This window comes from Somniosus microcephalus, chromosome 7 (assembly GCF_052327205.1).
Source record: "Somniosus microcephalus isolate GS21.2 chromosome 7, FLI_Smic_1.0, whole genome shotgun sequence".
Classification (NCBI taxonomy): Eukaryota; Metazoa; Chordata; class Chondrichthyes; order Squaliformes; family Somniosidae; genus Somniosus; species Somniosus microcephalus.
The window spans coordinates 150610444-150629858 of NC_140993.1; the positions used below are offsets into that span (position 1 = coordinate 150610444).

The window sequence follows — 19415 nt, forward strand, 5'->3', positions numbered from 1 at the left end:
TTTTTTATATGACCGTGGGAGTTAACCCCTTACATGCTAGTTCTAACGCAATAAAAAAGCAAGTTTAAAAAAAAACAGGCAGAAATCCATTTTTGCCACAGGCTGCATCCAAGGAAAATCAAAGAAAATGAAAGAGCTAATTGTATGCAATGATCGTGGAACAAATACATGTTCACTTCTAATCCACTCCCATCAACCAGTTTCATAGTATATTTCTGTGGTAAATTTAGCTTGATCCCAGTAGACACAGATGCCTCTATCTTTATTTATATGGAGAGCAATCATCACACTCAAGACATCACAGCTCAGAGTGTCAGAAGTGTAAAATAAATTTTAAAAGGCAAAATAAATTTTAAAAAGGCATGTTTTTAACAAGCATTGTCAATCTGCAAACTTCCCTTATGGAAGAGCAATTAAACATTGACCTGAAGTCCTATTTAGACACTTCCCTACAGATTGTACCAGAGCACGAGCACCAAAGTAACAAGGCACTGAAATCAGCTCAAAGTAATGGAACCAATAATTGCATTTGTAATGTGCCTTTAATGTAATAAAACGCCCAAAGTGCTTCACATAGGAAAGAGATGGACTGAGCACTTGAGGATTCTAAAGAGTTGGTGGAAGGCAAGTCAAGGGAAGGTTTTAAGTCATTTTTTTAAGGCAGGACAGGAAGTAACAAAATGAAGAGGTTTAGGGTGGGAGTTCTTGAGAGTGGGGCCAATACAGCTGAAAGCCACCAAGTGACGAATATTGGGAGATTGTGGGAGATGCATAGGAGCCTAGAGTCGGGGGACAGTAGGGCACAGGTTGCTATGTAGTCTAGCAGTCACACTTGAATGTCACAATTTATTACAGATACAACACACAAAGAAAAAAAAAAGACGATCATCTCAATTGTTGCTCTGAACTGGAGCCAGAAATTTAAAAACCATTGTCCTCTGATCTTGAGAGTTATGTGATCGGACGATTTCCACATGGCGAATGCTTCTAACAGTGGCATCAACGGAACGGGTTGGGCAAGCCACTAAACATCATAACCATGCTCCACACCACAAACTACCCATGAGAAAAGCCGTGAAAGATCCACTCACTATTCTGTGATCTAGAAGCACCCTCCCACAATTCTGTATTGTGAATTCTCTGCTACAGAACTATGATATGAATAGAAACGTTTTTGTAAAACAAAAACTAATATGGCTTCCTTTTCTGTCTGTTAGCTAAAGAAGCAGTTGCCTCAATTTCCCCTGAAGCTTCCTGCTAAAAGAATATTTGGAGACAATTTTGATCCAGGTAATCTCTACTATATATTTAAAACAATAAACATTGTTGAAGTTGCTTACAATGTAATCTATTTGTGGTTGTGGAGTCAACACTTTGAATTTCCTTTCTCTGTCCCCCCTCCAGCAATACAAATATAGTACTTTTATCCAGAGTAAATCTAAATGTGTCATTTTGAGTAATAACTATGATGTGTGAAAGAGATTCCACTGCAGAATTTCTTGAATCCCTTATAGAAAAATCTAAGCAGTCCAGGAGTGTAGTGTGCTGTGATGCACAGTGGTTGTCAAATATTAGCTCGAAGCTGCTCCTGCCATAACTTTGCTAGAAGTGCAGCAGGAACAGGGTTTCCGAGAAATAACAGCGGCCGAGCAGCATCTGCTCCGATTAAATTCCCAGCCTATATTTCATCCATGCCGTTGGAGAGAAGGTGCTGAGTAGACGTAAGGTACTTCCTAACTGGAAGGGAGTAAAAATCTGAGACATAAGTACCGAAGTACCAGTGGCCAATGACAGTGAGGCCTCCAGAGACTTTGAATAAGTTCATTGCCCACTCTCCTGGTGGGAATACAACTTTGGGTGGGTACCATAAGGGTAGAAAGTGATGGTCTCTCCCCCTTTGAATTTAATCAGGAAAGGGTTAATTCTTTCTGAAACGAATGGACAGTTCTGTTTGCTTTTCACTTTTTCAGCTAAGTTTAATAACAGTAAAATTTATTTTCATTTGTGGAAAGATTTGAACAAACCATTTGATCATGTAAGTTATATCTGTGTGTGATTGTATAATTTTAGCTATTTTGTAAAGATAGTATTAAAATATAACAGATTAGCTTTTAACTCTTATCTGAGATATAATTATGTAATGCGATTTAGGATTACAGTGATTGTGATGCACAAACCAATCGCTTTATTTTTCAATGAGCATGTATTTTGATTTAACAGGAAGGATTTGCAGCCCTATAGGACAACTTGAGAACCAATCTTAACTGCTCACCCTGCTGTGATCAGAATGGTTTCTATCTTTAATTGTACCATGACAATGCACAGTTTTGGAGCACTGTGATTTGCATGCAGGAACACAGTTACAGTGAAGAATAAAAAGCAGCTATTGTATGTTACATATACAAAGATACCATAAGAAACAAAAAAGTGGAAGAATTTTTATTATAGTTGTGTTTTTACCACTTGGGTGACCTTCATTTTACATAGAATTACATAGAATATACGGCACAGAAACGGGCCATTCGGCCCAACCAGTCCATGCCGGCATTTATGCTCAAATCCAGCCTCCTCCCATCCTTCCTCATCTAACACTATCAGCATAACCCTTTATTCTCTTCTCCCGTATATGCTTACTTAGCCTCCCCTAAATGCATCTATACTCTTGCACCTTAACTACTTCCTGTGGTAGCGAGTACCTCTTTGCCTTGGTAAAGAAGTTTTTTCTGAATTCCCTATTTGATTTCTTGATGACTATCTTGTATTGATGTCCTCTAGTTTTGCTCTTCCCCACAGGTGGAAACACTTTTCTCTGTCTACTTTATCAAAACCTTTCATAATTTTTAAAGACCTCTATTAGGTCACCCCTCAGCCTTCTCTTTTCAAGGGAAAAGAGACCCAGCATGTTCATCCTTTCCTGTTGGGTATAACCTCGCAGTTCTGGTATCATCCTTATAAATCTCTTTTGCACAATCTTCAGTGCCTCTATATCCTTTTTTATAATATGGTGACCCCCAGAACTGTACCAAGTACTGTGTGGTTTAACCAAGGTTCGATACGCGTTTAGCATAACTTCTCAACTTTTCAATTCTATCACTCTAGAAATAAACCCTAGTGCTTGGTTTGCTTTTTTTATGATCTTATTAACCTGGACCGCTACATTTAATGATTTGTGTATTTATACTCCCAGATCCCTTTGATCCTCTACCCCATTTAGATTCTTATTTTCCAAGTAATATGTGACCGTCTTATTTTTCTTACCAAAATGTAATCCCTCCCACTTAGCTGTGTTGAAATTAATTTGCCAATTATATGCTCATTCTGCAAGTTTATTAATGTCGTCTTGTAATTTGTTGCAATCCTCCTTGAATATCCCCCCCCCCCCCCCCCCCCCCCCCAAATTTGGTGTCATCCGCAAATTTAGAAATTGTGTTTTGATTTCAAAGTCTAAATCGTTAATATAAATTGTGGACAACAGTTGTCCCAGCACTGATCCTTGTAGGACCCCACTTTCCACCATCTGCCAGTCTGAACAACTACCCTTTACCCCATGTCTCTGCTTTCTGTCTTGCAGCCAGCTAGCTATCCATTTTGCGACTTGTCCCCTGACTCCGCATTCTCTGACCTTATTCATTAGTCTATTATGTGACACCTTATCGATGGCCTTTTGGAAATCTGGATAAATTGCACCTATTGCATTACCCTTGTCTACTCTCTCTTACCTCGTAAAGAATTTTTGGAATTTGGAAGAAAATGTGTGGCATTATATATATTTTTTAAAAACTAATAGTTCATTGGAAATAGATTCCTAAAGATCAGTAATCAAAAACCTTTTGCACTGGGTTAAAGAGTGATCTTGCATCTCTGGCCCTGTGTTTGAATCCAGCTCAGACTACTGGGATGAAAGTCTCTTCTGTCTGCTGTTGTGTAAGGATCCTATGTGAAGTTTGGGAATTCTCAACTCAACTTCATTTCTATAACATAAAACTCCCTCCTAAATGTTTCCTGTTTTAAAATTTTCAAGAGCGGTAACGTAGGAGAAAAGGGCGGAGGAGTAGCCTTATCAATTAAAGGCACTCAATTACAATCATAGAATGGAAAGATTTTATTGGTGCACAGAGCAAGTCTGTCAGAGTAGAGTTAAAGAATGAAGGAATTTAGTGTTTTAGTAATAACATGAAAGAGAGAACTTGCATTTATACCGCCTCTTTCACGAGTTTAAAATCTCCTGGGCCTAACACTGCGGAGGGCCAGATGGATTGCCATCTGCCTCATACCCTGCCTGCCAAACTCCTGCCGGAAGTTAAAATCGGCCCTCAAGTTTGTCAACACCAAAGTACTAGATATGTTCCTGTAAACTTTACTCATGAATTGCCTATTGTTTGGTCTCTAAAAGAAACCACTTCTGTCTCGTATATTAGTTGTCTGCCTATGGAATCACAATTCAACATGGGCTGTCCCAAAAAGCTAACGCCTTAGGCAGCTTTTGCTCTGAACACATTTCAAAATTGCTTATGTCCAAATCTTTTCCTGGGCCTCTTCTGGCCCCAGCTACTTGCCACCATTTGGTATGGTGGGGAAACCATGGCGGCTTCCCCATGCAACCCTTGAGCTAAAATTGCAGTTGAGTCCCAATAAAGTTATCAGAGTCCAATCTGCAAAGAATCTCAAGCACATATGTAAAAGAATAGTCAATAAAGAGGTGGGGCTACTTGGAGACAAAGGAGCCATCTTGAATTTGAAAGTGAAGAAATGGCATAATTGTTTCATAAGTATTTTGCTTCACTTTTTTGTGGAAGATGACACTTGGACTGTAGGAGAACTTGAGACTGTAGCAGAGGAGATCATTATTCAAAAGGACACTCTCTATTAAAGTTAATGTCCTAGATGGTATATGCCCCAGAATACTGAGAGGTCAGGGAAGAGATAGTGGAGACACTAACTATGATTTTCCAAAATCTTTGGCAGTGGGAATTGTGCAGAGAACTAGATGATGGCAAATGTTACACTTGAACAGGCAAATGGCACCTTGGTTTACGATCTCATCCAAAAGATTGCACACCTGACAGTGAAGCACTCCATCTGTACTGTACTAATTATGTGCTCATTTACCTAGAGTGGGGTTTGAACCCCACAACCTGCTGACTCTGAGTACTATCATTGAGCCAAGCTGACAGAAGGACATAGAGACCTAGAAATTCCCTACCTTGCCATTGACCGTTAGCGCCATATTTCTGCAAAAAATGGCAGCTGCCCCGCTTCCGGCACGGGTCACGACCGCCATTTTGGTGAGTTACATAGCGTTGCCAGTGCTGGCCCCTCAAATTCAAATGAGCAGATCGTGACGTCAATTGGCGAGCAATGCCTGATTTGCGCATGACTGTGATTTTTGACGTTGCCGCACGCCATAATGCCCACTCCAAACCACGCATGTGTAGCAGCACTGCAGAGATGCAGTCAGCGCTTCTTAAAGGGACACACACATTTGGATTTCAGCCTTTGGACTTTTTTTTATATTTTACTGAAGTAGTGGCTTGGTACAATACATTTTAAAAGTTGTTAGTGTGCAGGGAATGCTGCTGGATGCTTGCAAGGCTTTGGATGGTAAAGGAAGGCCTCTGAGAAGACCTAAAATGCTGAAAATACTCCGTCAGGCAGCATCTGTGGGAGAGAAACAGAGTAGGTGAAATTTTATCCAGACAAGTATAAAATACTGCAAATAGGAAGGAAAAATGGGCCACACACACTCCATGAATGATGTTGCTAGTTATATTTCAAAAGAGGCATGGGAGCCTTAGTAGATTTGATGCCCAACACGTTCAGCCAATGCAGAGTAACAAAGCCAATGGAATAACAACAGAAAATGCTGGAAATACTCAGCAGGCCAGGCAGCATCCGTGGAGAGAGGAACAGAGTTAATGTTTCAGGTCTGGGACCCTTCAGAACTGGAAAAAGCTGGAGATGTAACAGATATTAAGCAGGTGCAGAGATGTGGCTGTGAAACCGAGTCTTGGCAGATACCTGGTCAAAAACGAGAAGGGAAACTGAAAGCAATGAAGATGAACAAGGTTGAATAGATAAACGGAACTCCTGTCGGAGAGAAGAGCAGAACTTCTTAGTCTCTGCACCTGCTTAATATCTGTTACATCTCCAGCTTTTTCCAGTTCTGATGAAGGGTCCCAGACCTGAAACGTTAACGTTAACTCTGTTTCTCTCTCCACGGATGCTGCCTGGCCTGCTGAGTATTTCCAGCATTTTCTGTTGTTATTTCAGATTTCCAGCATCCGCAGTATTGTGCAATTATATTAGTGTTTGGTTCACTGCCACCTCTCTTCTAGGAATGCCTACCTTGAGTTCTGCTCTTCTCTCCGACGGGAGTTCCGTTTATCTATTCAACCTTGTTCATCTTCATTGCTTTCAGTTTCCCTTCTCGTTTTTGACCAGGTATCTGCCAAGACTCGGTTTCACAGCCACATCTCTTTCTTCAGTAACTGTCTCCGGTTCACAGTTATTCCACGTGGATTCCAACTAAACTTCCACCCTTCATGTTTTGGATCCACCCAGGATTACAAATATCTCCTCGATATTCATCGTTCTTCAAACTACTGCTCTTGCCGCATCTTGAGATCCACGCTCAACGCCATGCGCCGCCACATGAACAACCTCGACCTCTCTCTTCAGCAGCACCGACGCACTCTATTTCAATGCTGTCCGGGTCCACAGTTCCATTTCATCCTTCGACTCATCCGACGCTTCAACGAAAAACTTTTTTTCTTCCTTTCTGATGTCAAGGATCGCAAGCTTCGTCAACTCGTGGACACCAACGTCCCCCCAGAACCACCTTCCCCGTTACTTTCCTCCGATCCGATCCCTTCTTCCAATCTCACCCCCTGCTGTGTTTTCACTATCCCCTCTGACCTTCCCCTCTCTGACCCCGAACGTTCAGTCCTCAACAAAGGCCTGAGCTTCATCCCCTTACGCCCCCATCTGAATGAATTTCGAGCTCGGCACGATGCTGAGCTCTTCTTTCGTCTCCGTGCCCACTTCTTTGGCCAGGAGTCTTACCCCCGCATGGCTGATCCTTTCTCCCGCTTTCTAAATTCTCGTTCTACTTGGACCCCTCCCTCTGGTCTTCTACCCTCTCTAGATCTTTTCATTGCTAACTGCCGATGTGACATCGGCCGTCTCCATTTCTCTGCTCCCCTCACTCACTCCAACCTAACTCCCTCTGAACTTGCAGCACTCCATTCTCTCCGATCTAACCCTAACATTATCATTAAACCTGCTGATAAGGGTGGTGCTGTTGTTGTTTGGCGAACCGACCTCTACCGTGCAGAAGCTGAACGCCAACTCTCCAACACCTCCTCCTACCTCTGCCTGGACCATGACCCCACTAGCAAACATCAAGCCATTGTTTCCAAGTGTGTCACTGACCTCATCTCCGGAGATCTTCCCTCCATGGCCGCCAACCTCGCACAGCCCGCTTCTACCTCCTTCCCAAGATCCACAAACAGGACTGCCCTGGTAGACCCATCGTTTCAGCCTGTTCTTGCCCCACAGAACTTATCTCTTCCTATCTCGACTATTTTTTCTCCCCTTGTCCAGTCTCTTCCCACCTACATTCGCGACTCTTCCGACGCCCTCCATCACTTTAACAGTTTCCTGGCCCCAACCATCTCCTTTTCACTATGGACGTCCAATCCCTCTACACCTCCATCCCCCACCAGGACGGCCTTCGGGCGCTCCGTTTCTTCCTTGAACAGAGGCCCAACCTGTCCCCATCCACCACCACCCTCCTCCGCCTGGCTGAACTTGTTCTCACATTGAACAACTTCTCCTTTGACTCCACTCACTTCCTCTAAATTAAAGGTGTTGCTATGGGAACCCGCATGGGCCCTAGCTATGCCTGCCTGTTCATGGGATATGTGGAACATTCTTTGTTCCAGTCCTACTCAGGTCCCCTCCCTCACCTCTTTTTCCGGTACATCGATGACTGTATTGGTGCCGTTTCCTGCTCTCGCCCTGAACTGGATAAGTTCATTCACTTTACTTCCAATTTCCACCCTGCCCTCACCTTCACATGGTCCATCTCCGACTCTTCCTTTCCCTTCCTTGACTTCTCCATCTCCATTTCTGGCGATCGGCTTTCAACAAACATCCACTACAAGCCCACCGACTCCCACAGCTACCTGGACTACACTTCCTCCCACCCCGCTTCCTGTAAGGACTCTATTCCATTCTTCCAGTTTCTCCGTCTCTGCCGCGTCTGTTCTGACGATGCCACCTTCCATACTAGTGCTTCTGACATGTCTTCCTTTTTCCTCAACCAAGGATTCCCCTCTACCGTGGTTGACACTGCCCTTGACCGTGTCCGTTCTATTTCCCGCACTTCTGCTCTCACCCTTCCCCTCCCTCCCAGAACCACGATAGGGTTCCCCTTGTCCTCACCTTTCACCCCACCAGCCTCCACACTCAATGGATCATCCTTTGCCATTTCCACCACCTCCAACGTGATCCCACCACCAAACACATCTTCCCCTCACCTCCCCTTTCAGCATTCCGAAGGGACCGCTCCCTCCGCAACACCCTGGTCCACTCCTCAACAGCCCTGCTCCTTCACCTGGCACCTTCCCGTGCAAGCGCAGGAGATGCAACACATGCCCTTTTACCTCCTCCCTTCCCACTGTCCAGGGCCCCAAACACCCCTTCCAGGTGAAACAGCGATTTACTTGTACTTGCAATTTAATATACTGTATTCGCTGCTCACGATGCGGTCTCCTCTACATTGGGGAGACCAAACGCAGATTGGGCGACCGCTTTGCGGAACACCTCCGTTCAGTCCGTACGGGTGACCCTGAGCATCCGGTCGCCTGTCACTTTAATTCACCGCTTCACTCCCACTCTGATCTCTCTGTCCTCGGGTATTACATTGTTCCAATGAAGCTCAACGTAAGCTCGAGGAACAGCACCTTATCTTTCGATTGGGCACTTTGCAGCCTGCCGGACTCAACATTGAGTTCAACAATTTCAGATAATCCTGCTCCCATTTGTCATGCAGTATGATTTTTGCCATTCCCATTTGCAACATTTTATCTTTCCTGCCTCTTACAAAAGCACAAGATGTTCTTTCTACTCCTTCCTCCCCTCCTAACCCCCCCCCCCCCCCCCCCCCAATCACTGCACCTGCTTAATATCTGTTACATCTCCAGCTTTTTCCAGCAGGTCCCAGACCTGAAACGTTAACTCTGTTTCTCTCTCCACGGATGCTGCCTGGCCTGCTGAGTATTTCCAGCATTTTCTGTTGTTATTTCAGATTTTCAGCATCTGCAGTATTGTGCAATTTTATTAAAGTCAATGGAATGTTGAACTATGTAGCCAAAAAAGTAGAATACAAGTCAGGAAGTAGTGATCAAACCATATAGTCTCTGATTAGATCACACCTGGAGTGCGGTGTCCAGGTCACGAGAGACATTCTAGTGCCAGAAACACTGCAGAAAAGAGACATTAGGCTGATCCCTCGTGTCAAAAATCTGAATTTTGAGAAACATTGGAGAAAATTGGGCCTAGAAATTCGAGTAGGCCGGCAACCGCGCTGACCAAGGCTAATGGCCGCCTGCAGAGAGCGCGCAGGCAGCACTGGTATTTTGGTGCTGCCTGCTAATTAACATCAACGGTGCAGAGAATTTGTGTTGTAACGCGCTCTTTCCAGTGCTAAGCTCAGCAGGAGGCCGACTGTCACGTCTGTGTCCCACGTGCATTTAAGGAGAACGAGGAAGAAACGAGTGATCCTGTAGGCCATGTACGGAATAGTTGCCGTATTTGTTACAACAATTTACCTGCCACCCGCTCACCAATCAATGTTACAGCATTGCATTCAGCTTTTGTGGAGAAAGCTCCCTCTTGTTTAAAGCACATCAAAGTGACGCAAGCAAAGCTCCGGAACCTATCTATGGAAGTGATCTTTTAAATCAGCTGAGGCTCCGGCTTGCAAAATTTCTACAGATGGAAAAAGGGTTTGGCAACTTGTTTAAGCATTTGTGAGGAGTCTGTCGACTGCGCCGGGGAAGTCTGTGGTTTGATCGTAGTTTGGGTTTTATGGGATTTGCGGGGGGGGGGGGGGGGGGTGGGGGCGGTGTACAACAAGGCAAATTAATTATAGGAAGTCTGTACCTCATTGCGCTGAAGAAAGCATGCAGCATTCAGTGTTGTTGAAAGGGAAGGCAATTCATTTTTTTTGACATTGAGCCAAGATGGCCTATTTAATGCTTTCAAGGAATCTCTCCTATCACTTTACCCACACATTTCATTCTAAAGGAATAGAGACTAAGCCAAGCTCTTTATTTTAAATGCTTGTTTAAATTTTCATGAAGCGGAAAGAAAAAGATATAGCCACGGGAATGATCAAATCCAGCGCTTTGTAGTTTTTGGAACCATTATACTGTAGTCATAATTTCATTGATATGCTGAGGTCACCGGCTTAGGAGGGTCCATGGTGAGGAGAGAATACTCGTATCTGATAACTTAAAGACTTTGAATTGACACTTCAGATTTCAGAGATCGAAACACTGAACATCCATAGGCGATTCCTAATCCAAACCTCAAGCTTAGTCTTATAGTCATTCAGAAGTAATCACCTGTAATATTCTGCATCTTCCCACTTGTTACACATTCAGGATTACACGGGTACGGTAGCATAGTGGTTATGTTACTTGATCAGTAATCCAGAGGCCTGGACGAATGATCTGGAGACATGAGTTCAAATCCCACCACGGCAGCTGGGGAATTTAAATTCAATTAAATAAATCTGGAATAATGGTGACCATGAAACTACCAGGTTATCGTAAAAACCCTTCTGGTTCACTAATGTCCTTTTAGGGAAGGAAACCTGCCGTCCTTATCTGGTCTGGCTTATATGTGACTCCAGACCCACAGCAATGTAGTTGACTCTTAACTGGCAGTGCATATGGAACCTAGCAAGCCACTCAGTTGTATTCAAGAAGGCAGCTCACTTTCTCAAGAGCAATTAGGGATGGTCAATAAATGCTGGCCTTGCTGTGAATGAATAAAAAAAAAAACTCAGACAGGACAGTTTCAAATAAGCAAACCACTGAAAAAAATTGTAAACCTTACCTACAAATCTCATGGGTTAGCTATCAAGACCTAGGCTTGCGATTAATATAAACGTGGAGATAATTCTATCTTTACTTTCTGGCTGTCTTACATTTGTCACTTGAAGTTTCCTCATGTTAACGCCACTGAAGCGTTTTTAGCGGCTGCATGCACAGGCATGCTTTGAAGAGGGCAGCAAGTGGAGCAGCGATATCCAAAATGGATGACATTGCATTGACATCACATTCCGACTAATTACAGTACTTTCGATGAGCGCAGGCAATGGTAGCGCTGCCGACCTCCCGAAAATGGCGTCCGCCGGCAGTGGGCAGCAGTGAGATGGCTGCCATTTCCCCCCCCCCCCCCCCCCCCCCCCCCAAAACAGCCCTTAACGGCCTGCGCAAACACTTTGAACTTCTATGCCTTAGGCTTTTCAGTCTAAAAAGGGGGCATGATTTTACAGTGGTATAAATGGTGCGCAAAAAGTAAATCCAGAGAGTATGGCAAGAGGACACCGCTTCAAACTAGTAAAAGGTATATTTAGAATTGATATCAGGAAGTTCTTCTTCCTGTAAGTTTCAGCAATACATAGAATGGGCTTCTAGATAAAGGAATTGATGCAAAAACCAAGAAATCATTTAAGAAACAGTTGGATGCTGCAGCGGAGGACTTCATAGTCTTTATTGATGGATGAACTAAAATGGGCCTAATGGATACCTCCTCTGTAATTGTATTCTGATCATGTGAATGGGGCTTTCTGGCTGTAGAAAGTGGTTCAGTGAAATGACACTTGAATCCATGGAATAATGTTAGTGTTTTCTATGCAGTGCCATATAAAGTATGAGTGTGATACTGTGAAACCTGTAAAAATGGACACTCCCATAAAACAGACAATTATTGACAGTCCCAAATAACTTACATTATTAAAAGGTACAAGAGGCACTCTGAATCCACAGACACTCGCAAATTATTGTACCAAGCTCTCTCACACATGGGACACAGCCTGACGTCACACTTTAAAATATTCAAAGTTCTTTGATGAAGTAATGGAGTGGGTTGATGAGGGTAGTGCGGTTGATGTGTATATGAACTTTCAAATGATGTTTGACAAAGTACTACATAATAGACTTGTTAACAAAATTGAAGCCTGTGAGATTAAAGGGACAGTGGCAGTGTGGATACGAAATCAGCTAAGTGACAGAAAGCAGAGATTAGTGGTGAACGGTTGTTTTTTTAGACTGGAGGGAAGTATACAGTGATGTTCCCCAGGGGTCGGTATTAGGACCACTGCTCTTTTTGATATATTAATGACCTGGACTTGGATATACAGGGCATAGTTTCAAAGTTTGAAGATGACATGGAACTCAAATGTAGTAAACAACGAAGAGAATGGTAACAGATTTCAGGAGGACACAGACAGACTGATGAAATGGGCAGACACATGGCAGATTAAATTTTGCAGACAAGTGTGAAGTGGTAGGAAGAATGAGGAGAGGCACAATTATACAATCTTAAAGCGGGTGCAAGAACAGAGAGCCTTGGGGATGTACGTACACAATTCTTTGAACATGGCAGGACAAGTTGAGAAGGCTGTTTAAAAAAACATATGGGATCCATGGCTTTATTAATAGAAGAATAGAGAACAAAAGCAAGGAAGTTATGTTGAAACTTTATATAACATTGGTTAAGCCGTTAGGCCTCCGCTGGTGTATTGTGTTCAGTTCTGGCCACCACACTTTTTAGGAAGGATGTCCAGGCCATGGAGAGGGTGCAGAAGAGATTTATTAGAATGGTCCCATGGATGAGGGACTTCAGTTATGTGGACAGTCTGGAGAAGCTGGGCTTGCTCTCCTTAGAATAGTGAAGATTAAGAGGAGATTTGATACAGGTGCTCAAAATCATGACCGGTTTTGATAGAGCAAATCAGGAGAAACTGTTTCCAGTGGCAGAAGGGTCGGTAACCAAAGGACACAGATTTAAGGTGATTGGCAAAAGAACCAGAGGCGACACAAGGAAACATTTTTTTTACACAGCGAGTTGTTGTGATCTGGAATTCATTGAAAGGGTGGTGGAAACAGATTCACTACTAACATTCAAAAGGGAATTGGGTAAATACTTGAAGGGGAAAAAATTTGCAGGGCTGTGGGGAAAGATCAGGGGAGTGGGACTAGTTGGATAGCTCTACCACAAAGCCAGCACAGGCAAGATGGGCCAAATGACGACCTTCTCTGCTGTAACATTCTATGAAGGTACATACTGTATCTGAGTCTGAAGATCGTGATGGATTGTTACTGGATTCCTTTTTGTCCCAGCCGGTATCAGTGTTTGAATCGCCCCCTGCAGCCTCTGTCTCTGCCGGTATCGGTGTTTGAATCGTCCCCTGCAGCCTCTGTCTCTGCCGGTATCGGTGTTTGAATCTCCCCCTGCAGCCTCTGTCTCTGCCGGTATCGGTGTTTGAATCTCCCCCTGCAGCCACTGTCTCTGCCAGTATCGGTGTTTGAATCGCCCCCTGCAGCCGCTGTCTCTGCCGGCATCTGTGTTTGAATCTCCCCCTGCAGCCGCTGTCTCTGCCAGCATCGATGTTTGAATCTCCCCCTGCAGCCGCTGTCTCTGCCAGTATCGGTGTTTGAATCTCCCCCTGCAGCCGCTGTCTCTGCCGGTATCGGTGTTTGAATCGCCCCCTGCAGCCGCTGTCTCTGCCGGTATCGGTGTTTGAATCGCCCCCCTGCAGCCACTGTCTCTGCCGGTATCGGTGTTTGAATCTCCCCCTGCAGCCGCTGTCTCTGCCGGTATCGGTGTTTGAATCTCCCCCTGCAGCCGCTGTCTCTGCCGGTATCGGTGTTTGAATCGCCCCCTGCAGCCACTGTCTCTGCCGGTATCGGTGTTTGAATCTCCCCCTGCAGCCTCTGTCTCTGCCGGTATCGGTGTTTGAATCTCCCCCTGCAGCCGCTGTCAGTACATACAATGACTATTTTGAAAATAAGGACAACTGCCAAAAAAAGACAGCTGATGCCAGTCCCTTGGGTGTCTGTAATTTATAGGTTTCACTGTACTTCCAATGCAAATTGTACACTATAATATTATGGAAGCAATCTTCATGCTTGACTGTCCAGATCTGACTTTTCTTGGAATCCAAAAGCGATCATCGAGTGCAGAAAATATGTGGCTGCTTCTTCGTGTCCCTTAGGCAGGCCCAAATAGGACTGGTGAAGACTACTAAAATAAAAAGAGGAGAGCTGCCTTCTGTTTGTTGGTCTCTGCTTGAGCACTGCTGTCCTAGCATCAGCATAAAAGTACCTTCAGATTACCTAGTTTTGGTATGGTTTTATTCTTTGCAATTCAGCTTCCGAATGCAAAGCTCCCATACATGGAAGCTAAATGAATGAGGAAGAGCATATTGAATTGCCTGCTTTCAGTATAGTGTTCTTCACTCTTTATTTGAAGTTCTTCAACCGCTACACACAGCGGCTTTGTATGTGGAGATAGAATGGTAAATTTGCATCTTAAATATTTTATAAGTGAAATCACTGAAGCCACCTGGAGGGCACATGTGCATCTCAAGTTCACTTGCACGCTTTTGTGTGTTGCTGTCTCTGTATAGCTAGTATGCTGCAATCCATGTCTTTGCCCGCTGTAATAGTTAATTGAGTGAATCTCAAACAGATCGATATTGCTTGGAAAATGCTTTGTAGTTTTCTAATTAGTAGTACAAGAGTTATGTAATGTTTACCCAAGTTCCATCAGAAGTGGAAGGATAAGAATTCTTTCAACTTTTTGTACTCTTTTCTTAACAGCTTTTATTAAGCAAAGAAGAGCAGGATTGAATGAATTCATTCAGAAACTAGTATCAAATCCGTCATTAAGTGAACAGTAAGTTTCATCTCATTACTTCCATAAAATGGCAACCATGTTCATTTTAATTGGCTTCGTGGAGCAGTTGAATGTATTAAACATGCATTGTTACTCTGCAGCTAAAAAAGCTTTCTTAATTAAATCCAGTTAAATAACCATGTGTGTTTTTATAATTGCTATTTCTTATAAATGCTATTTCAGTACGTTCTACTTTGTGTTCTTCAAGGCTGCAGGATGGCTGTTGCATAAAAAATTAAGATTTTGCAGCATTTTGGTTTTCCAACTTATTGAATCGAAGAATGGTCAGATCCAGGTTGGGATGGCCTGCAGGCAGTGGAACTCTACAAGTCAAAGAGGCCAGGGCTGGCATGGGGAGCCAGGCATATTGCTTTATGTTAACATCATCTGCTAATTCTAGGTTTCTACTTGTAATAGAAAAGAATGAATTCTACTGTTTAACCATATCCATGTGAGAGCGTGATTTTGAGAACCATCACATTAAAATTAATCCCACTAATTTGAAAAAGTTATTTTCTTTATTATAGCCACCTATAGAGGTTTACTGCCACGCTCTAATGGAAGGTGTACAGTATGATATTCGCTTCTAGTGAAGGGCATAAAAGGGCAATAAAGCTGGATTTCAGTGGGCTGGAATTGCTATACTCAAAATATATTACAAATGCTCAAATCTGGTATAACTCTTTAACATTTAGGTTTCATCCTGCAATTAGTTCAATTGTTTTTTTTAAATGCTTTGCTACAATGGCCCAGTAATTCCTGTCGGGGGCTTGCCACGCGTGCAAGCCCCCGATGTGCACTTACCCGACGCGCCGACATCTGAAACCTGGCCCGCAGTGGATTTCCTGTCAGTGGCCCGGTTCTGATCTCGGCGCGCTGTGCTAACCTGACCCAGCGGCGTAGTTAGTGCGATGTGCCGGCTGGGATCAGGTGAGCACTGTTCAGCCAATCAGGGGAGGGGAAACTTCATTTATAAGTTTGATAGTAAAGACTGTCAAACTCATGAAAAGTACGGCACCCCAAAACACTACTTAAACTTTAAATAAAATTTTAAAAAGCATCCCAATAATTAAATTAACTATGAATAACTTTAAAAAAAACTATTTTAAACAATTAATCAAATTTTTGAAAAAAATAAATTTTTTAAAAATGGGGTCTAAAACTAAACTTACCTTACTGTAGATTCTTTAAAAATAATAAACCTGTGGGGAAAAAAAAAATTCTAAATTGTACTAAAAGACCACTTACCTGTAAAACTAAGTACTTACGTGTGGTTTTTCAATGCGTAAAAACCGGAGCCCTTTACACATGCGCAAATCTGTAAAAATACAGGAAATCCAAGTCGCACGCGCTGCCCAATACCGCGCATGCGTTCAGCCTCTTAACCCCTTGGGTCAGAGGACAGGAAATGCCGGTTTTCAGCACATGCGCTGTGCATGCTGAAAACCGGCAATTCCTCCTGGCACACGCGTGAGTACCCTGTCCGTACTCACGCGTTGTGACAGGAATTACTGGGCCAATGTGTATATTTAGAAATGCCTTATGAATATACAAAAATGATGAGCAAGAAAAGACCAGCTGGTCCATCGAGCCTGTCCCACATTCACAATGCTTGGAGCTCCTCAACAGCTATGCAATCTCCTGAGACAAAAATCCAGAAAAAAGAACCCAGGGCCAAAAGGGGGGAAGAAATCGAGAAAATTATTCTCCAACCTCTTCAGGTGATTGAAACCAGTCTAGGAGACCAGATTGACCATACTAATGTTAACTGTTAAATCGCTTATTCTTTTATATAAGATGCACGCCAAGAGCTGGTCCAGCTCTCCTTTGAAACATCCTGTGGTGTGTTAGCATGGTTTTTGACATTTTAACTTTTTGTTTTATTCTAATTTTTTTTATCCATTTCTTTTACAATATCAAAGCAAACTACCATTGAAAAAGGTTACTCTTTGTTTTATTTAGCCTCGATGTTCGAGCATTTCTTCAAATGGACAACCCAAAGAATCAATCAGATCCATCAGAAGATGAAGATGAAAAGCCTGGTCATATGGTACTGTACATACAGAAGAGTTTTTTAGTTTTAAAATGTACTTACTACCTCAGAGACTGACAGTTTTCTGTCATGATACAATTTATTGTCATGCCTGCGCCACAGAGATCTAAGATCATTTTTATTTCTACAGCAACATTCTACCTCTGAAAGCATTTACCTTGGTGCCTCTGGAAATCCACAGTGAGTACTTTTATAGCTTTAGTTATTTATTTTGATTTTTTTATCTTGAAATAAAAGTTTAGATCATCTTTGTTACGTCCGTGTATAATCAGACACAGACTGCGGAGAACGGTACAACGGTGTTTACTCAACGTGGCTCAGACTGCAACTGATCTGTACAGATTACTACTCAGGGCTATATACAGGTGTGGTCACTGCTGGTACTACAGTATACATGAGCTGTAAAAAGTAGTTCCCCCCCTTAAAGGTACATACATTACAATTCCTCCCCTTTTAGATTAACAGTACCATAACACTCATTTAACAATGAAATATCAAACTAATTACAATTAACACTTTTAACATGCAACATTAGCTGAAAATAGTCTATTTATAAATTCAGTCTTTGGGGAGGCTTCCTGATCCTTTCTGGATAGCGCCTTTCCCGAGTGTCTTGCTCTTGGTGCGGAGGCAATTCTGGCCCCCTGTCGTCGGTTGGTTCATCAGCTTCCGATGCTACTGTTTCTGGGGTAGATGCTACCTGTACGTCGGGTTCATCACCAGGTACGTATGGGCGAGGCATGGGGTTGACTTGTTCCTGTGACTCTAGGATCTGGTCAGCATGGCGTCTCACGATGCTCTCCCCAACGTCCACTGTGTACATTAGTGGGTCCTGCCATGTGCATATCGTTCCTGGCTGCCATTTTTCTGTTTGGTAGTCGCGGGCCAAGACTGGTTGCCCTACATTGAAGCTCCTTGTTGGCTTCTCATGGATGTGCTGGAATTGCTTACACTCAACATCTCTTCATACGTTTGGTCTGAGCAGATCCAGGCGAGATCTTAACCTTCGGTTATAGAACACCATGGCTGGGGCCTGGTTGGTGACTGCATGTGTCGCATTCCGGTAGGCGAACAGGAAATTGTCCACCTTGTGCTGCAGCGGAATGTTGTCATTGTACATAGCCTTTATTGCCTTCTTAAAGGTTTGTACGAACCTCTCAGCCAATCCATTTGTGGCTGGATGATACGGGGCGGATGTGTAATGCCTTACCCCATTCTTTTTCAAGAACCTCCGGAACTCTTTGGACACAAACTGTGGTCCGTTGTCGGAGCAAATATGTTCTGGCAAGCCATTCCTGGCAAAAATGGTCCGTAGGACTGCAATAGTTTTCTCCGTGGTGGTGGAGGACATTTTGATGACCTCAGGCCATTTCGAGTGCGCATCCACGGCTATTAAAAACATTGAGTCCATGAATGGACCAGCAAAATCAATATGCACCTGTTGCCATGGAAATGAGGGCCACCCCCATGGGTGTAGAGGGGCCTGTGGTGGTGCATTTTGGACTTTCTGGCATCCTGAGCAGCTCTTGGTCAGGTCCTCGATTTGTTTGTCGATTCCCAGCCACCACACACAAGCCCTGGCTAGGCTTTTAGTTTTTACCCCTCCCAGATGACCCTCATGAAGCTCATTGAGCACTCTATCCCTTAACTTGGGTGGAATTACCACTCGGGATCCACACATCAAGGTCTCCTGGCACACTGACAGCTGTTCTCTCCTTGTCGAGAATGCTGGCAACAGTGAGTTGCCATGTGCTGGCCATCCCTTCACCGTCAAATCATATACCCGAGACAGTGTCGGATCATTTCGGGTTTCCTTTTCGATACAAGCGTTAGTTACCGGTAGGTATTCAACTATAGTCGAATGGAATATTTCGACAGGATCCACTGCTGGTGCTTCCTCCGCAATAGGCAGTGGCAGGCGTGATAGCCCATCAGCATTTCCATGCTGTTTCGTGCCCTTATATTCAATCTCATAGTGGTGTGCCCCTAGAAAAAGTGACCATCTTTGTAGTCGTTGCGCAGTCATTACCGGAATGCCCTTCTTCGGATTAAAAATGGAGACAAGAGGCTGGTGATCAGTCAGCAAGGTGAATTTCTGCCCGTGCAGATAGTGATTGAACTTTTTCACTCCCCACACTAGGCTGAGGGCCTCCCTGTCAATCTGGGCGTAGTTACGCTCGGCTGAGGTTAGTGATCATGACGCGAAGGCTATTGGCCTCTCTGAGCCGTCCGAGAATTTGTGCGACAGCACCGCTCCAATGCCGTAGGGTGACGCATCACATGCCAACCGAATTGGTAATGCTGGGTTGTAATGGGCCAATACCTCTTTCGATGTGATTAGTGTTTTGCTCTTCTGGAAAGCGCATCTACATTCGTCACTCCACTT

General features: G+C 43.7%; 1 protein-coding gene across 4 annotated transcripts in view; it reads left to right on the top strand.

Moving 5' to 3' along the window:
• sgk3 (serum/glucocorticoid regulated kinase family member 3) overlaps positions 1-19415 on the top strand; it is a 171656-nt gene that overhangs the window by 99029 nt on the left and 53212 nt on the right. For all 4 annotated transcript variants that reach the window (XM_085993091.1, XM_085993089.1, XM_085993090.1 and 1 more), the window contains exons 4-7: positions 1218-1290; positions 14901-14976; positions 16939-17026; positions 17160-17209. In XM_085993091.1, the coding sequence (XP_085849217.1) occupies positions 1218-1290; positions 14901-14976; positions 16939-17026; positions 17160-17209 (287 nt within the window). The remainder of the gene's footprint in view (positions 1-1217; positions 1291-14900; positions 14977-16938; positions 17027-17159; positions 17210-19415) is intronic.